The sequence below is a fragment of the Acinonyx jubatus genome, chromosome C1 (genome assembly GCF_027475565.1).
Source record: "Acinonyx jubatus isolate Ajub_Pintada_27869175 chromosome C1, VMU_Ajub_asm_v1.0, whole genome shotgun sequence".
NCBI lineage: Eukaryota > Metazoa > Chordata > Mammalia > Carnivora > Felidae > Acinonyx > Acinonyx jubatus.
In genome coordinates this window covers 172,704,117-172,724,501 of record NC_069381.1, presented here as the reverse complement: position 1 = coordinate 172,724,501, position 20,385 = coordinate 172,704,117, and the positions used below count along the sequence as shown (strand labels likewise).

General features: G+C 33.8%; 1 protein-coding gene across 18 annotated transcripts in view; it reads right to left on the bottom strand.

Moving 5' to 3' along the window:
- Positions 1-20,385, bottom strand: part of GULP1 (GULP PTB domain containing engulfment adaptor 1) — a 741,807-nt gene that overhangs the window by 16,887 nt on the left and 704,535 nt on the right. For 14 of the 18 annotated variants that reach the window (XM_053215424.1, XM_027054946.2, XM_053215420.1 and 11 more), the window contains 3 exons: positions 10,131-10,247; positions 9,854-9,934; positions 9,362-9,454 (listed from right to left, as the gene is read on the bottom strand). In XM_053215424.1, the coding sequence (XP_053071399.1) occupies positions 9,362-9,454; positions 9,854-9,934; positions 10,131-10,247 (291 nt within the window). The remainder of the gene's footprint in view (positions 1-9,361; positions 9,455-9,853; positions 9,935-10,130; positions 10,248-20,385) is intronic. The other 4 variants (XM_027054979.2, XM_053215429.1, XM_027054988.2 and 1 more) reach the window with 2 other exon arrangements.

Genomic DNA, 20,385 nt, shown 5'->3' with positions numbered 1-20,385 from the left:
GTCGGACACTTAACCGACTGCGCCACCCAGGCGCCCCAAAATAGCCTAACTTATAAATGCTCTAGTGTTTTATGACAGTGTTAATACTATGCCTTCTACTTGCTCTGAGAACGTATACTTATATAACATGAAAATAATCAAGTTGTTAAATACACGAGTTAAGAGGTATTTTCACTTTCAAAATGGTAAAGCTGGGATATGTATCAATAGTTGTGGTATCTAAAGTTTAAGACTCTACCACTATCACAGGTTTCCTTTGGGTCAGTAATGAAGTTTTGGTCAACCGGCATTTATTGCTCGGTCACACAGATCTCTTAAAATACTGAATCAGTTCCTTTCAGGTAATATTAAGAGATTGAACATTAAAATCTGGAGCTTTTCTTGAGAAGTTTGAAAATCTAGAAAGTGAGTCCACAGACTTGCCTGAAAATAATTGACTGGCAGTAACTGCTGTGCCATTTAAGTTGGGTATATGCTCCCTAATTCATTACTACCACCACGTACCCATTACACATTTATGTCACAGCCTGGGCTGTACTGACGTCTTGTGTTTGTGATTCCTAACTCTGAAATGATTCAAGTCAAGGAATTAAATATTACATCTGTTAGATATTTTGAGTGGTGCTCATATGAGGACTTTAAGACACAGAATAGATGAATGTAAGGGAAGGGAAGCAAAAATAATATAAAAACAGCAAGGGGGACAAAATATGAGACTCTTAAATATGGAGAATAAACAGAGGGTTACTGGAGGGGTTGTGGGAGGGGGGATGGGCTAAACCGGTAAGGGGCATTAAGGAATCTACTCTTGAAATCATTGTTGCACTATACGCTAACTAATTTGGATGTAAATTAAAAAAATAAAATGAAAAAAAAGAAAGTTAAATAAAAAACATTTTGAGTGGTGGTTCTAATTTAGGGGGTCAGGAGTTAGACATTTTGTAAGCTGCCATTTTTAACTCATTAAGGATATTTATTTATGAAATTAAATACATAGTTTAGATGAAAACAGCTTGATATTTTTATTTTGGGTCTTCTGTCAATATTTTGACAGATGGCTAGAAACCAAAATTTTTGCACTCTCTTACAGAAATTCTGGCACCACTGTTTAACTAGTCCTTTATGCTCATAATTCCAAGTGCTTTGGTCTTTATGAAGGTGCACAGGATCTGAATTATTAAACTAAGGAAGCAAGGAGCTTTATGTTCAATCATTACATATTAATTACGCAGACATTGTTAGGTTATTAAGGTCTATTAATCATGAATGCCCATATCTGAGATTCATTGTTGTAGTTTTGTAGCTTGCTCTAGGAAGCAGTGGCTTGGTGCATTTAGGCATGGTGAATATTTCAACCTTAGCCTTGTCTAAATGTGACAGCAATGATGAAGTGTCATAGAAGGGTTTGCATTTTCAGTAAATGTTGAAAACATTTAAACAACAACCAAAAAAAGTGTATTATGATTCCGGGGTCATGGGATCAAGCCCCATGTCAGGCTCTATGCTGAACATGGAGCCCCCTTGGGATTCTCTCTTTCCCTCTCTGCCTCTCCCCAACTGTGCCCTCCCTCTTTCTCTCTCTCTCTAAAATAAAAAATTAAAAAAAAAAAAGAATGGTATCAAAATTTTACTTTAGGCTGTTAATGTTTTGGTAATATAAATATCCAAATATCCTTTTAATATGTAAAACAACTTTAATATTAAAATATGATTTAACATTACTATTAAAATAGAGTTTCAAAATTTTACTTAGAATTAAATTTACAAAGTAATTATTTAAATTTATATTTAAGGGATGATGTCTAAGTTTTTCTAGTTGAAAAACTGGTAGATTATAAATAACACTAAAGATGAGGAAATACAATTGTGATGCAAAATATTCTAGCAGATCTTTCTATGCTGCCATGCAGATTCACACTTTCAAAGTTCACTATTATGTTACATTTTTAATATGACTTTAAGTTTTAATTTTTTTAATGTTTATTCATTTTTTGAGAGAGAGAGAGAGAGAGAGAGAGAGAGAGACAGAGTGCTAGTGGGGGAGGGACAGAGAGGGAGGGAGACACAGAATCTGAAGCAGGCTCCAGGCTCTGAGTTGTCAGCACAGAGCCTGACGTGGTGCTCGAACTCACGAACCACTAGATCAAGACCTGAGCTAAAGTCGGATGCTTAACTGACTGAGCCACCCAGGCACCCCATGTTTTAAACGTAAAAACTTCTAGGGTTTAGAAATTATGGCATCGTGAATGTACTTTTTTTTTTTTCAGATTTCTAGATTCACAATTTGGTTTTATTGGTCTCTTACTTGTAAGACCTATTATCTTGTTTGTTCTTACAACAAGGTCACGAGTTAAATGGACATGATTGTCTACATATCCCAAAGAGGAAAACAGCAACAAGAAATTAAATGATTTGATCGGGCATTCATGGTCAGAGCTGGAAGGGAATATATTTTTCTTCCCATTAGATAGAGTTTACTTCCTTAGAATCATTTTTTGTGCAAGTAACAATTATGAAAATGAAGCCATGAACCAGTAATCACTTTTTGTGGGCAACAAATGTTCTTAAATCAATGTCATGTTTAAAATTTATGCTTTTGTTTAAAGATTCACATTTGGCTTGTTGTGTAACTGAGAGTTTTCAAAATCTGCTCTTGCCCATCTTGACTTCAATAATAGTTGAGAAAACACTAGATGAAGATAAATAGGCAGTTTTGTTTACCCACAATGAAATACACATTTTAGGTTATAATTGTCCTATCAAGTCTAATCAGTGGCCACACAGTTGATTATGTAAAGGTAGAATTTTATCCAGTAACAAACACTTGGTTTAATTGAAAGGGAGACATTTATTTTACTCAGCAATAGAAAGTCCAGTACTTCTAAGGACTACAATTTTATTCATTTAACTTCCTGGCAAGAGTCCTATTTGGTTAAAAGCATCCATAGCCAGAAAAGTAAAATGTAAGCATCCAGGCACAAGAATCAAGAGGAACAATTTGATTGAACTTGCTATGCCCACATCTTATAATGGAACAATCTTCTGGGGGCATTCACGAGGCTAGGAGGGCAGAATAAACCTTTTTTTCTGATATAAATACAGGCAGCACTGCCATGTGAATGTAATAAATGGAAATCAGATTGTTCCTAGATAATTAGTACCAAATGGTGGAAACCCAACCTCTAATCTATTGCCAAACCACTAGAACACAGCAAAAAGCAAACAGCACAGTCAAGTAACGGAAATTTCTCAGTGTATCTAAATGACTGTATAAAATAAGGACCCAATTTCTAAAACCAATGAAAAGATTTCCACAATTTCAGTGTGATACAGGGATATATAATATGGATACTATCAAAGGCTATTTCATTTGCCTTAGGAAAGGAACTTATTGAACAGAGTGGTATTTGGGAGACATGTAAGCATTATATTTGTCAAGAACAAGTTAAAAAATAGGATGGCAATTTATACATGAGAAAATAAAAAATGGATATATATTGAAGATATACATTGGTTTGTAGTTAGAAATGTCTTTTAATTTTAATATTGAGCAAAAAACAAGTCTCCTACTTTGTTTTCTTAGCTAGAACTAAACTACTCTAGAACTTCATACTGGGTAAATTTATACTTGGTGTATTAACTAAAGCAATAAACAACAGTCCAATAAAAAATAGTCTTTTTCTGGTGACAGAAAAAAAAAACCAAACTTTTTTCATTCAAGTACTATAATCATGAGCCCAGATCTCCTCCTTTAGTTCCATAAGCATCTCCAGGTGGCTGTCCAGTAGGCAGAACTAATATGAGGAAAAGTGAAATATTCTTTGTTATGCACCTTCACCAAGTCATGTCTATTTTGAAAAATGGTACCACTACCCAGATGCTCAGGATAAAACCCTACAGGACAATTCTGACCTCTCTTTTATTCTACAGCCCCCAACCAATCCATCAGTAAGTCCTGAAAGCTCTACTTCCAAAATGTATCAAGTTACATACACCATCTGAAATGATAGAATTCTAGACTAATTTACTCTTCTCCCTCTCCTAGGATACTGAAATAGCCTCCTAGACAGTTTAGGGGACCTCATTTTGGCCTTTTTTTACAGACCCTGGTGTATAGGTCAGTCAGATGATCCCCAAATCCCCTGTTTAAAACCTATAAGTAACTTCACAGTGCAATTAGAAAAAAAAAAAAAATAAGAAATCTACCGGCCCTATAAAATCTAGCCCCTGACTCTCTCTCCAATGTCATCTCCAACTATTTTGGCTTATGGTCAGTATGTTCCAGGCACAAAGGTCTTGTTACTGTTTCCAGTCCTTTACACTGACTAACTTTTTACTATTCAGGTCTCAATTCGAATGCTACCTTCCCAGAAAGGGTTTCCCATGATTGCTGTCTCTAAAACAGTCCCCACCCATTCTTTCCTACTCTGCTCTATTTTATTTTATTCATAGCATATATCAGATTTGAATTTTTATATTTATTTATTCATTTACCTAAGAGTTGATTACCCATCCCCTTTTTCCCCCATGGGATATAAATTTCTTAACAGCTGAAATTCATATACTGCTAAAACCCAACAGCCTAGAATATCATATGACTATATTAGACATTCAATAAATATTTTACAAGCTGCCATAACAGATCACAACTGTATCTAATGTGTGCAATTAGCAAATGTGAGAAAACAAAAATCAAAATGATATACACTGTCATACATAAGACATCTCACTAAGATACTATTTCATAAAAGGAGTGATGACTTGGTGGGATTAGGGAAAATAAAAATGAGATTACAATTTACACAATGAAAGTTTGAAAGGACTTTTTAGAATGCCTGAAGATTTTCATTAAAAGTTTGAACCTAAAATTACTTAGTTGTATCTTCAAAACACATCAGTATGACCAATTCACAGTGATGTATATAACAAATACATGGATGGCTGGCCATCATCTAAGAAATAGCAACCTTTCCTTAGGGTGACTTTGGGGAGTGCAGGGAAGCGTATCTATGTTCTGACCCACACAGCAATTCCTTAACGTACAAAGGTTTTCAGTCTGGAACATTCTACTCAACAGGGCCTTACATTTTTAATTTATGATTTAACACAGAATAAAAGATTCAATACCTCTAAAACTGAATTTTTGATGAGATCTGATTTCTTTGAACCATTGTTCTGTGTTATAGAAATTCAACTATAACTTTGGGCCTCTTCCTAGGAAAAATAGCTTTTGATCTTTCAGTTATCTAATCAAATTTTACCAAAAATGTTTCTAAATTTTCTGACGGTTCCCATCATTGCCTTTATCTGCTATTTGATCACACACTGATAAGAACAGCATCCAAACCAGGGATTTGAATTATTTTCATTTTCTACATTACTTTTAATATCACCCTCCCCCATAATTCCATTCCTACTTTTGTTCTCTTCTCTCCTTCTTCCCAAAGAGACCATTTAAAAGCTAAGATTAGAGATAAACCTTTTATTGTACTTTGACTAATACTTGTTTGATGTGGACTACATTGTGTTTAACTTGCAAACCCTGATATTTCAAGAAATTGTTTTTTATATGCTTATTTTTATGAACCAAATTATAGTGTCAAATCATTTACAGAGAACCATTTCTGAATTAGTGTTTTATATGGCAAAAGAGTTACTTCTGTGTGACTTCAGAAAATTTGGCTCCCAGTAGGGATTAAGACCTGTCTTGGGCTGGTCATTTGAGAAGAATCATCTGTCTTGGGGATTCCTCTCATCATAACACACTGAAAGCTCATGGAGAATCTGATGCCAAATTAACTTTATATACCAAACCCATCTATATTATAATTTTGATGTGCATAATTGGATTCATACTTCATTTCAGCACTTCTTCAATTCATGTGTTAATTGCTGCCTCTAATCCTTTAAACAAACTGCTGAGAACTTTAGCCATTTTGGAGCATTCTACCCTTCAGTCCTTTGAAAGCAAAGGAAATAAAGTTTGTTTCCAGAGTTACAAGCCCAATAGGCATTTACTGTGCATTAACTTTGCTACACATGATGGCACTCTATGAAGTGCTTTGGGTCCTGGCTGTGTCCTATAAAACTGATGGCCAAATTTCATAAGAAAGTTGCAATTTAGAAAACTGCTTTTCCATAGACCCATTACAAGCTATTAAACAAGAGTTACCTATACTTTAAATTTATATTTTATTTACAATTTTCATTGTTTTTGAAATTCAATTTTAATAATTTGAATCATTGACAAACCTTAACAGAGTGGATATTTATAAGCATGGCAGCATTTCATACTAAATAACTATAGATAAGTTAATTCAGTTCATTTTTTTAAGTTTATTTCTTTTTAGAGAGAGAGAGAGAGAGAGAGCGCGCCCCAGAGAGGGAGAGAGAATTCCAAGCAGGCTCCGTACTGTCAGCGCAGAGCCCAAAGCAGAGCTCAAACTCATGAACTGTGAGATCATGACCTGAGCTGAGATCAAGAGTTGGATGCTTAACCAACTGAGCCCCCCCAGGTGCCCCTAATTCAGCTCATTTTTAGTATCAGAAAATTGGGAGATCATTTTAAGAAATGTGAAATAAATATAGCACTTGGTGTTATATTAATATATTTCACAGTTACCTAAGTAAAATTGAAAATGAAAGGCAAACATATTTGTTCATAATCTCTCCAAAAAATATTCAGGCATCAGATATCTTGTAGCAATTCAAAAATGTTGAGTCTCCTTCCTTTAAAAATCAAATAATTTTTATTTTTTTATCTTAAAGAAGATGTACATCCTTCAGTATAACAGCAATTTCAAAAACAATAATAAGCCTTTAGAAACTGAAAAATTATAAGAAAAGTAATTTTTTCAAGTTAAAATAAAGAGAAAATACAAGGATATTGCTATGACAAAAGAATATAATTGCAAACTTATAATTTAAGTTATTTACATAAAGATCATTGAAGCAATAATTTTGTGTATTCGATGCAAAAAAATGGGTTAGAGAAAATTATATCTATTTTTAAAATTCAACCTTTAGTTATAGTCTTTGAAGCATTCTACTGAGACACATTCAGTACTGAGATGAACACAATGCTTATAATAGTTATTAAATGACAACTTCTGGAGAGGTGATCCTTTTTTTTTTTTAAAGCTTATTTATTTATTTTGAGAGAGAGAGAGCACACACAAAGTGCACACGCGCACACATGCAAGCAGGAGAGGGGCAGAAGGAGAGTGAGAGAGAATCTTAAGCAGGCTCCACACCCAATGCAGAGCCCAACCCAGTGCTCAGTTTTACGACTGTGAGATCATGACTTGAGCCAAAATCAAGAGCTGGATGCTCAACTGACAGCCATCCAGGCACCCCTGGCTAATCCTTTTTAATAACAGGCTATTTGAATCACATTATTGTTTTTTATATAACTGACTCTACCAAATAGAATTGCTAAATAAATGAACATACAGACAGTCTGTGTGTTTCATTTACATATCAACTGTCACAGTCACTGCTTGTGATGGCTATCTCAGCCAGAGGATCACAGGGAACTGATACAAGTGTCATCTCTTCATTCCTCCTGACCCTTGCCATTTCTGAAGCTGACTTGGTGACCATGTCAGATCACCAATGCACATGCATAACCCCCATCCTGACCTACCTTCTTCTCAGTTGTCTTAGTGGTAGTCTAGGGCAGTGCCTGCTTTTAGGAAATAAAAGAACGGAGTGCTATTTCATGATTCATCAACATGCCCCAGACTCCTCTGCTCCTCCCAGATCCACCTCTCCCCTCAACATAAGGTCTTAGTTCTGTGTCTAGAGACAGAGTGTAAAAAGTGAGCAAGCTTTGGGTTTGTATCCAAAATGGTAATGGATCTTATTTTATTCCTTTGCAAACATAAAGACTAAAATAAAGCTACTATTCATATGCAATGAGATCTAGGAACAACGCTTTATTAAGACTGCTTAAGAAGGTAACTTCCTTTCATTTATGTTTATTTCACATAACTTATAGTTTGTTTCACAAGATAACTTATAGTAAGACTTTCAACAAAACACAAAATGGTGTTACTCCATTTTGGGACCAATGTTGGCAGGAGTTTGAGCTGATTCTCTATTCCTTGGGACCAGGGAGGCAAGAAAAAAAAAATCATAATCCTGATGAGAAGCAAACAATGATAGCAGTGAAGAGAAGAAAAAAAACAGGAAGGAATATTATAATAAAGACGTCTCATTGTGCATAACAAAGGTACATAGGAATGTAGGAACCTCCTCACTCCCAAGCTCTCTCATTTTGGCCATATCAGCCCCACTACCATATGTATATGTCAAGCAAAGGAAATGACAACTGCTTCAGTGAGAAAGATGGAAAAGTGTGAGTTTAAAAGAAAGAAGCATTTTTGAACCATTTCCAGGGCACGCCAATTTGAAAACCTGAATAAAATTCCTTATACAAGCATTTTTAGGATGAAGAATTGGTGAAATATTAGATAGATAGGTAGACAGATAGATAGATAGATAGATAGATAGATCTTTCCACTGAGTTAGCCTAGAGTCTGAACCAAAATGGACTTGCAAATAAAAATTAGAAACAAAAATTCTTTTTAAAAGTTTGTAAATGCCATAATTGTGTTTTAGTTTGTAGCATCATTCCATGTTATAGATTCCTATTTTTAAAATGCAAAATAAAACATACTTTACTAGAGATCGGTAGCACAGATGATTCAAGAAGAAAGACAGTTTTCTAAATGTATTTTGCCAGAAAAAAATGTTGTTTTAAATTCCGTCTTCCTCCTCCAAAAGATTCCCTTAGCCAAAATCGCAAAAAAATGACATCATACATGGTATTGGGGAAAGGATTTCAAATCTATGATAAACCAAAAGTAAACAATTTAACTATAAATATTTGAGACTTGTCTGCAGAGACTACCATTCATTTTAGCGTCTGAAATACAACTGTATCACTCCCAGTGGAAACCCTTGCTATGCAATATAAGAAACCAAAGTCAGTCTTGTAAACAATTCAATTTCTATAACGAAATTCAACACTCCAAGGGTAGATTGGCTTAGGTCCTTAAATCTAACCTCAGTAAATAGTAATCAATAGAAATAAAAGAAAAGAATATGCCACAAACTGAGGGAGGACTTATTCTACAAAACATGAGCAAAAAGAGCAACATGAAAAAACAACTCTGGTCAGAACTACCTAGGTAATTGTAATTTTTTAATTAGCACCTTTCATCTCTACCCATATTTAGTTTTAAATTACTGATCCCAGAGTATTATTTGCAACATCACAGAGCTGATAATCCAGAGATGTTTTATCCCCAAGAAGTCTTGTTTCTAAGGATAACATGCACATAGTCTCTATACTTACTGGAGATGTTGATACTTGGGTTATTCTTAATTGGCTTTCCAAATCTTGCACTCTGTTTTTAAGTTCCATGTTTTCGGTTTCTAAGTCTTGAATCTAAAAAGCAATGATTATTGAATAACCTTCAGAAATTTGTTCTTGTAAGATACTGGCTGTTATATTGGCTACATTAATGAATATGATTTCATATTATTTAAAATTTTAATGTACTTTTTGCACAGGGGACAAAATTATTTGATAAAAGCTGGGAAACATCAGGGAATTCTAGGTCGCTGGAAAGATATTATTAAATTTAAAATATGTTTTTACATGTGTGCAAATTCCATGTTTCTAATACCTCATCTTTGTGTTTTCTTGTTGCACTATGCAATCTGTTACCCATAATCTTGGAGTATAACCGCAAGACAGTGAAACTTGCTTATGATGATTTTGAAGAGTGGAGAAAGGGTGTAATTTAATTACAAAGGAATCTGATCTGCATGGGAAACCACTTACCCAGCATCTGCTGCTTCTGCTGCTCTGATCCCCATGAGAAGCATCAGGAAGTGAAGCAAAGTCACATGAGAACACTAAGTTCTTGTGGGAATTCAATATAAAATGGTTAAAAACTGTGCAGGGGATCAGGAATGAAAAATTATAGGAACACAGTGAAAGCAGTTCCAATCAGTGTGGGGGAAATTTAATGGCAGGCCTTCTAAATTTGTTTGATGATATGCAAGTTTCCCTGTACTTACATCACACAAATGTGAAACAAAAAGTTTAGTTTACTCACTCTTTTCTGTAATCCTGCGATCTGTTTTCTTGTTTCGACATCTTTCCCTCCAGATTCTAGAAATTTCCTGTATGCCAGGTCAAATGCTTGGCCAATTGTTAAAGTTATTTCTTCAGCCTTTGTAAAATTCAAAGAAGATTTGCATTTTAACAATACTATGTCATGTTAGACTGTTCTTTGAATCAAGAAAAACATTCACATGAGGAACTTCAAAAGGGAGACAGCTGCAGGTAAGAGAGGTAGTAAATGAACCAAGTAGTCTATGCTTAACATGATAATTCAATGCCTACCCATGCACAACATTAAAAAAGTTTTGGTCATTAAATGAAAGCTGTTGAAGTTGGAAGCAAGAGTTCTATCCACCCTCTCATCCATTTTATCATAGTATTTTTTCCCAGTTTGTTTTTCTTCTTTCATCAAGTATGTGGCGCCTATTAAAAGAAAGCACAGTGCCCAAACTGCAGTCTCTCTTTTCTCTTTGCTACTTATTTGCTCTTCCTAATGAGGAGGGCATGTTGAACATGGCAGGTAACTTGAATGAGGCGGACTGGGTGGTGTCCCGGAAAACTTGAGGTATGCCCTAAGTGGAGAACTCAGTTGCAATTCATTGTTGGCTTGTGGAAATGGGCAATTCCAACTCAGAGTTGTCAGATTTTAAATATGTGAGATGAGGTCAGAAATCTGAACTTTTATATGAAACCTCCCAATATTAAGTGATAGTAAACCATATTATTTGTTGTTCAGTTAAACAACATAGATCTATCATTTGAATTTGGCCTTATAAACAATTCAGTCTCTGGTTGATCAAGCAGAAACTGCCACAGATGTCCTGGGTCCACCAGTTCATTCCTTCCTCATTCATACCTGGACTGGTATCAGTGTCTTGCACAATGTAAACACTAAATAAAAATGTATTTAGTTTATTAACATTTTATTTAAAAAGATTGGTAGAGGCATTAATTGATTTAACACATCATGAATAAGTCCTATTGAGTTATAAGACTTCCAGATGACATTAAAAACTGGTGGTAATATTAAATCTTGAAAATGCCACGCTTTAATTTGCTGCAAATCCTAAAACTTTGTGATACGCTATTAAAAATCTAAATTGAAAATATGCTTTTTTAATAAGTTTTTTTTTAATGTTTCAAGTGTTTACTTAAATTCTAGTTAGTTAACATATGGTGTAATATTAGTTTCAGGAGTAGAATTTGGTGAGTTATCACTTACATATAACACTCAGTGCTCACTTCAGTGCCCTCCTTAATCCCCATAACATTTAGCTCATCCCCCTACCTCCCTTCCAGCAACCCACAGTTTGTTCTCTATAGTTGAGTCTTTTTTATGAATACCACAGATTTAATTAAGACATTGTCATTTTTGTTGTTCACTAAATGTTTAAGGAGGGCTTTTAGTCATCAAAAAAGAAATTTATAGTGTTTAACTCAGGAAACTAAAAGATACAAAATATATGCTGAAAATTATATTAAATACCATTGGTCTTACAACAAAAGTAGAAAAAAGGGGGGAAAAGCTACATTAAGGAATATTAAAAAAATGAAAATGCCAGATACCAAACTATATGTACTCAATGATTCAAACTAATGAAAAAGTTTACATATAAAAAAATGAGTTGTATTGATCGTTAGGATCACATATAATATTAAAACATAGTAAATGTGGTTATAATAGATTGTAGGATTACCAATTTTTTTATATTTCTAACTTTAAAATTTTAGGTGGTGTGTTCGTTGTATTTGTTTTACAATAAGATATATTTGTAAACTATGATTTTTTTCTACTTTTTAAATTATATTGTCCTCTTAATAAGACAATATATTACCCTCAAATACTTAAGATGTACACTACATAGAATCATTTCAGTGGTAACAAGGTTGTTTATCATTAATAACATTTGATATCGTTATAATTGTGTACAATAGCTTTTAAAAAATCATTATCTTTTTATGATCTTTTTATGATAAGACATGTCTTTTTCTTAAAACAGAACTTAGTTCCCTAGTAACTATTTTGCATACATTACCTCACTTGATTCTCATAATGAATCTATGAGATGGGGATTATTATTACCTCCATAATACATATAGGGGCTGCAATTCTTTTTTTTTTTTTAAGTTTATTTATTTTTGAGAGAGACAGAGAGGGAAACAGCATCCAAAGTAGGCTCTGCACTGACAGTAGAGAGCCCTACGCAGGGCTCAAGCCCACAAACCATGAGATCATGACCTGAGCCGAAGTCAGATGCTTAACCGACTGAACCAACCAGGCACCTCGGGGCTGCAATTCCGGAAGGTCTCAGTTTGTGAGGCGAGAATCTGAATTCATATCCAAAATATTTGGCTCTACAAGCCTCAGATTTTTTTATAAGCAATAAAATGTATAGATCATATTGCACAGATTGTGTTATGATAAATGTATATACCTATATATCCACCATATCACTAAACATATAGAATATTTCTATCATCCCAGAAAGTTCTCCAATGTCTACTTTCAGTCAAATCACATTTCTTATGTGTAACCATTGCTATAATTTCATCACCATAAATCAGTTTTGTCTGTCCTTGTATCCATAAAACTGAACCATATAGTATATATTCTTTTTTGTCTGGCTTCTTTTGGAGTTTCTCAGATGTTGTATGTATCATTTGCTATATCTTAGTTATAAATAAAACGGCTACAAACATCCTTATAAAATCATTTTGTGGACATCTGTTTTCAAAATCTGAATATCTACAATGGAAATGCTAAATCATAGAATAGCTCTATGTTTGACATTATAAGAAACCACTGAACTGTTTTTGCAAAGTAATTGTACCATTTTACATTCCCACCAGCAATAAGAGAGTTCTAGTTGCTTCTCATTCTCACTGACATCATTGACGAACAGTCTTTTTATTTTGTCACCTTACTGGATGAGTGATGCTATCTCAAAGTGTTTTTAATTTGAATTTCCTTGTTGAGTAATTACATCAGCCCAGTTTCATGAATGACTAAGCTAAGAAGATTTTTCCCCCGATCATTTAATGAATACAAAGAGCAAGAATGTTTTAAATTAAAAAAAAATATTTCAAAAAATTATTACAAGGCAAACATGAGATTAATAAGAATATATAATAAATAGCTTACAAATAAAGCTTGTGAAAGCTTTATTATTCTATTACTAATAACGTATAATTCTTTTGACACATGAACCCTTTTTCACAATTAGTAAAAGAGTAAGAGAGAAGTTTTAAACTTTGCCTTATTTACTTCTCACTCAACATAATTAAAGAAAATGTGTACGTAGGAAGAAGCTTTCATCTGCTTATTGGGGCTACTACTTAAATTTTATCAAGTGCAATATCCAGTGAATAAAGTATATATATTAACATTTGGAAACAAAGCTGTGAAAACATGATGGCTACACAGTTCATAGTGACTGTATATTCACCTTATATTACAGAAACCAAATAAGTCATATCATAATGAATATCCTTATTCTAATTTCATTTCTTAAACTTAATGAGATGACTACAGTAGTTGTATAAATATTAAATCATAATAACACAACATGATACCAATAAAGTTAAGTTCCAGTTTTGTGGCATACTAGGGTAGGCCTTCATCTAAATTTCAAGCAAGCTCTTAGAAATTCACAGAAGTACTGAATATATAAAATACATGTAATTAAGAGAATGAAGCTTTGCCCCAGGAAGAGCAGAGCGACTCTGGCTGGAGAGGTCACAGTCATGGGAATAATATGTCATGATGGAAGAATGTGAAATGGGAATCTAGTTTCTTGGACTGTAATTCTGCTTCTGTTGCTACCTAACTTTGTGACTCTGAGGAAGGCACTAACTCTCTCTGGCCTAGATTTCCCTAAAATTAGATGAAAGGGTTGGACCAAATAGGGCATAAATTATTTTCCAGGATTTTTTTTTAAGATTAATAAGCAGTTACAGGAAATAATACAGAGAGATCCTGGGTAGTCTTCCTGCACTTTCTCCCATTGGTAAAAGAATACAAAAAACAAACAAACAAGCAAGCAAAAACTATCTTACAAATCACACCAACCAATATGGATATTAATATAATCAAGATACAGAATAATTCCATCACCACAAAATTCCTTCATCTTGCTGTTTTATAGCCACACCCTCTGCCAGTCTACCCTTACAATTTCCTTACACCCTGAAAATCACTATTCTGTTCATTTCTTTAATTCTGTCATTTCAAGAATATTATAGAAATGGAATCATATAGTATGTAAGCTTTTGGGATTGACTTTCTTTACCCCATGATTATCTGGAGAGTCATGGAAGTTGTTGCATGTATTACTAGTTCACTCCTTTTTCTTGCTGAGTAGTATCCCATGAATTTGTCATACTTGAATTTGTTTAGCCATTCACCCATTATCTGAGATATTTGTACTTTGGGACTATTACTAATAAGCTGCTATAAACATTCATGTGTAGGCTTTTGTGTACACGCACATTTTTTATTTCTCTGGGATAAATGCCCAAATGGATCATGTTATAGTTGCATGTTTAGTGTTTTATGAAATTGCCCACTGTTTATGGCAGTGTTTGTACCAATTTATATTCTCATAGCTATGTACAAGTGGACCATATTTCCATCTCCACACCAACATCTGGTATTCCCACTATTTTTTATTATAGTCTTTCTAATAGTTGCATAGTGATCCCTCATTTTGATTTTAATTTACCTTTCCCTAATGGATACCAATGTTAACATCTTTTCATGTGTATTTGCCATCTGACTATCTTCTTCAATGCAATGATCCTTCATATCTTATGCCCACTTTCCAATTTGATAAATTGTTTTCATGCTGTTGAGTTTTGAAAGTTCTTTGATGTAAGTTTGTAAATATTTTCTCTCATTCTAGGTAATCTTATTATCTTCTTCATAAGGCCTTTCATGCATACATACAAATGTTATTTTTGATGAAGCCCAATTTGCCACCTTTACCATTTATGAGTCCTGGTTTGGGTGTCAAGTCTGAGAACTCTGCCTATCCCTACACACTGAAGATTCTCCCTGTGTTTTTCTCTAAATGTTTATAGCTGTGCATTTTACATTTAAGTCCATGATGCATTTTCAGTTAATTTTTGTATAAGATGTGAGATTTAAGTCAATGTGCATTTTATTTACCCATGGAGGTCCAACTTCACAAGCACCATTTATTGAAAAGGATATCTTTCGCATTTTGCATGTGTTGCCTCACTTTTGTGCCTTTATCAAAAATCAGTGGGATATATTTGTGTGGATTGACTATTGTGTTCTCCATTCTGTTTCATTAATCTATTGCTCTGCACCTTCACCAAAACTACACAGTCTTGATTACTGTAAGTATGTAGTAAGTCTTGAAATAGGGTAAACTTTTTTCTACTTTATTGGTCTTTTTCAAAACTGTTTTAGCAATTCTAGTTCATTTGCCTTTTTATATAAATTTTAGAATCCTCTTGCCTATACCTATAAAAAAATCTTGCTATGATTTTGACAGAAATTGTGTTAAACCTGTACATTAATTTGGAGAGAACTGACATACAGACTAGATTCAGTCACCCAATCCATGAACATTGCATATCACTCCTTGTGTCTGTATCTATTTTTATTTCTTTCGTAAGCAATTTGTAATTTTCAGCATATAAGTCCTGTACAAGTTTTACATCTCTGGTTAGATTTACACCTATGTATTTTTTTAAGCAATTGTAAATTTTTGTATCCATGTGTTCATTGCTCATATACAGCAATACAATTCTTTTTTGCATGTTTATCATGTATTGTGCCACCTTGTTGAACTCGTTTATTAGATCTAGGTGTTTTTGTTGGAATCTTTTGAAGTAATATTTCCTCCTTTACAATCTTTTGCTTTTGATTTTCTTATTTTGCCTTATTGCGAAGTCTAGAACTTCCAGGACTGTGTTTAGTAAGAGTAGTAGAGTAAAAATCCTTGCCTCGTTCTCAGTCTTGGGAGGAAGGCATTCAGCTTTTTCACCATTAAGTAAAATGTAACTTATAGTTTTAAATGTTCTTTGTCAAATAAAGTTTCTTATACTGCAATTTTTCTCAGTTTCTAGCCCTGAATGAGTGTTGATTTTTACAATTTTTTTAAGCATTGACTGATATGATCATATGGTTTTTCTTCTAAAGCCTATTAACATGATTGATCACATGATTGGATTTTTGAATGTTGGACAAGACTGTATCCCTGGAACACACTCTACTTGGTCTTGGTGTATAATTCCTTTTATATATTGCAGAATTATATTTGCTAATAATTCATGAGAAATTCTTGCATATATATTCCTTGGGGATATAGCTTGGTCTCTAGTTTGTTTCTTTTTCACTGTCTTTGTCTGGTTTGGTATTAGGGAATACACTAGTTTCATAAAATGAATTGAGGGGTGCTCTCATCTCTTCTGTTTTTTGAAATAGGTTGTGTAGGATGTTAATTACTCTATAAGCATTTTACAGATTCCTCCAGTGAAACCATCTAGGCATGAAGAGTTTTCTTTTAATAAGTTTTAAATTATAAATTCCATTACCTTTGGTGTTAGAGGGCTATCCAAGTTATATATTTAATGTTTGGTGATTTATGGTAGTATTTATCTCTTAAGAAATTGATTCAATTCATCTATATTGTCAATTTTTTGTGCATACAGTTATTTTTAGTATTCTCTTATTGTTCTTTTGCTATCTGAAGGTCTGCAGTTAAATCTGTTTCATTCCTGACACTGGTAACTACTGTCTTTTCTTTTTCATTTTTACTTTGCTAATCTCACTAAAATTTAGATACTTTTATGATCTTTCAAAGAACCAGCTCTGTTTCTTTAGTTTCTCTATTGTTTTTGTTTTCAATTTTATTAATTTCTCCTTTTATCATTCTTATTTTCTTCCTTTGAGTTTGTTTTGATGTTTTGTTTTCTAAGGACTTGAAATAGGAGCTTAGATCATTGACTTGAGACTTCCTTTTCTCTAATGTATTAATTTAGTTGTCATAAATTTCTCTCGGCACTGTTTTAGCTGCATTACACAAATGCTGATAACATTCTATTTCACTTATATACATTTCACTGCATTTTAAGTTTCCTTTGAGAAATCCTCTCTGACATACAGAATATTTGCAAGTATGATGTTTCATCTCCAATTTTTGAGGAATTTTGTTACTGATCTGTAAATTGATTTCCTTGTTGTTTCAATTTTTTAAAAAAAATTTTTTGTGTTTATTTTTGAGAGAGAGACAGAGACAGAGAGCACAAGTGAGGGAGGGGCAGAGAGAGAGGGAGACACAGAATCTGAAGCAGACTCCAGGCTCTGAGCTGTCAGCACAGAGCCCGACTCAGGGCTGGAATTCACAGACTGTGAGATCATGACCTGAGCTGAAGGCATATGCTTAACCAAGCCACCCAGGCACCCTATTGTTTCAATTCCTTATGATATTTCAGATTTATTTTATAGTCCAGGATATGGTTTATTTTGGTACATGCTCCTTGGACACTAGAAGACAATGTGCATTCTGCTGTTGTTGAATGAAGATCCCTATAGCTATTAATCAGATCCCATTGGCTGATAAGGTTGATGAGTAATTCTGTATTCTATATGATTTCCTTTCTAGTTGTTCTATTAATTTTGGGGAGAGTGGTAGTAGTGAAGTCTTTAACTATAATTGTGCATAGTCTATTTATCCTGTGTTTCCTTTGAGTTCCATCAGTTTTTGCTTCACTTACTTTGCAAGTTTATTGTTTGGTTATACACATTTAGGTGGCCTTCTTGGTGGTATGACCCTTTTATCTTTATATAAAGTCTTTCTTTGTCTCTTATAATTTTCCTTATTTTGAAGTCCAATTTATCTGATATTAGTATACTTTTGCTTTAAGTAATGTTTACATGATATACATTTTTATATTCTTTTATTTTCAATCTACCTGTATCACCCATATCACTATATTTGCAACAAGTTTCTTGTAGAAAATATATACCTGGATTCGTTTTTTTTAACTTGTTTTATTTTTTATTTTTTTACATTTACATCCAAATTAGTTAGCATATAGTGCAATAATGATTTCAGGAATAGATTCCTTAGTGCCCCTTACCCATTTAGCCCATCCCCCCTCCCATCCCCCCTCCGGTATCCTTTTGTTTGTTCTCCATATATATGAGTCTCTTATGTTTTGTCCCCCTTCCTGTTTTTATATTATTGTTGTTTCCCTTCCCTTATGTTCATCTGTTTTGTCTCTTAAAGCCCTCATATGAGTGAAGTCACATGATTTTTGTCTTTCTCTGACTGACTGATTTCATTTAGCATAATACCCTCCAGTTCCGCCCACGTACTTGCAAATGGCAAGATTTCATTCTTTTTGATTGCCGAGTAATACTCCATTGTGTGTATATACCACATCTTCTTTATCCATTCATCCATCGATGGACATTTGGGTTCTTTAACAATTTTTTATTTGGTGTTTTTAGATCATTTACACTGAATGTGATTTTTGATACATTAAAGCTTAAGTGTGCCATTTAAATTTTTCTTTTCTGTCACCTATTTTCTCTATTTTCTTTTCACTGTATTGTTGTGAGTTTTTGAAATACTTTTACAATAAAAATTTGATTTGTCCATAGTACTTTTAAAAGTATCTCATTATATAGCTTTTTTAATGATTGCTTTAGGATGCATATTATATTTTTATAATCACAAATATATTTGTATATTTGTATAATCACAGTCTACTAGTGTTATCATTTTTCAGGTCAGGTGACATGTAGAAAACTTACCTCTTTTTACATCTCCTCAACTTTCATACCTCCCACACCCCCTCTCTGGTAATCATCAGTTCTCTATAGTTAAGAGTCTGTTTCTTGATTTGTCTCTCTCTCCTTTTCCCTTTGCTCATTTGTTTTGTTTCTTAAATTCCACATATAAGTGAAATCATATGTTTTTTTGTCTTTTTTGACTCACTTATTTCGCTTAGCATAATACTCTGTAGCTCCATCCATGTCATTGCAAATGGCAAGATTTTATTCTTTTTTTATGGCTGACAACTATTCCATTGTATATTTATACCTCATCTTTATTCATTCATCAGTTGATCAACACATGGGCTGTTTCCATAATTTGGCTAGTGAGGATAATGCTGCTATATACATTGAGGTGCATGTATCCCTTTGAATTAGTTTTTTGTGTTCTTTGGGTAAATACCTAATAGTGCAATTGCTGGGTCCCAGGGTACTTCTATTTTTAACCTTTTGAGGAACCTCCATACTGTTCTCCAGAGTGGCTGTACCAGTTTGCTTTCCCACCAACAGTGCAAGAGGGTTCCCCTTTTGCCACATCAGTAACACCTGTTGCTTCTTATGTTGTTGATTTTAACCATTTTGACAGGTGTGAGGGAATCGCTCATGGTAGTTTTGATTTGTATTTCCCTGATGATCAGTAATGTTAAGCATCTTTTCATGAGCCTGTTAGTCATCTATAGTTCTTTTTTTGAAAATTGTCTAATCATGTCTTCTGCCCATGTCTTAACTGGATTATTTGGGTTGTGGATGTTGAGTGTGATGAGTTCTTTATACATTCTGGATACTAACCATTTGTCAGATATGTCATTTGAAATATCTTCTCCCATTCTGTAGGTTGCATTTTTGTTTTGTTGATTGTTTCTTTTCTTTCACGGTGCAGAAGCTTTTTATCTTGATAAAGTCACAAGAGTTCATTTTTGCTTTTGTTTTTATTGCTTCCAGAGATGGGTCTAGTAAAAAGTTGCTACAGATGAGATCAAACAGGTTGCTCCCTGTGTTATCCTCTAGGATTTTGATGGTTTCCTGTCTCACATTTAGGTCTTTCATCCATTTTGAATTTATTTTTGTGTTAGAAAGTGGTCCATTTTCATTCTTCTGCATGATGCTGTCCAGTTTTCCCATCACTATTTATTGAAGAAACTGTCTTTTTTCCATTGGATATTCTTTCCTGCTTTATCAAAGATTAGTTGACCATATGATTGTGGGTCCATTTCTGGGTTTTCTGTTCTGTTCCATTGATGTATATGTTCTGTTTTTGTGCCAGTACCATACTGCCTTGATGACTAGTGCTTTGTAATATAGCTTGGGAGTCCAGAATTGTGATGCTTCCAGCTTTGCTTTGCTTTTTCAGGATTGCTTTGGTTATTCAGGGTCTTTTGTGGTTCCATACAAATTTTAGGATTGTTTGTTCTAGCTTTATGAAAAATGCTGTTGG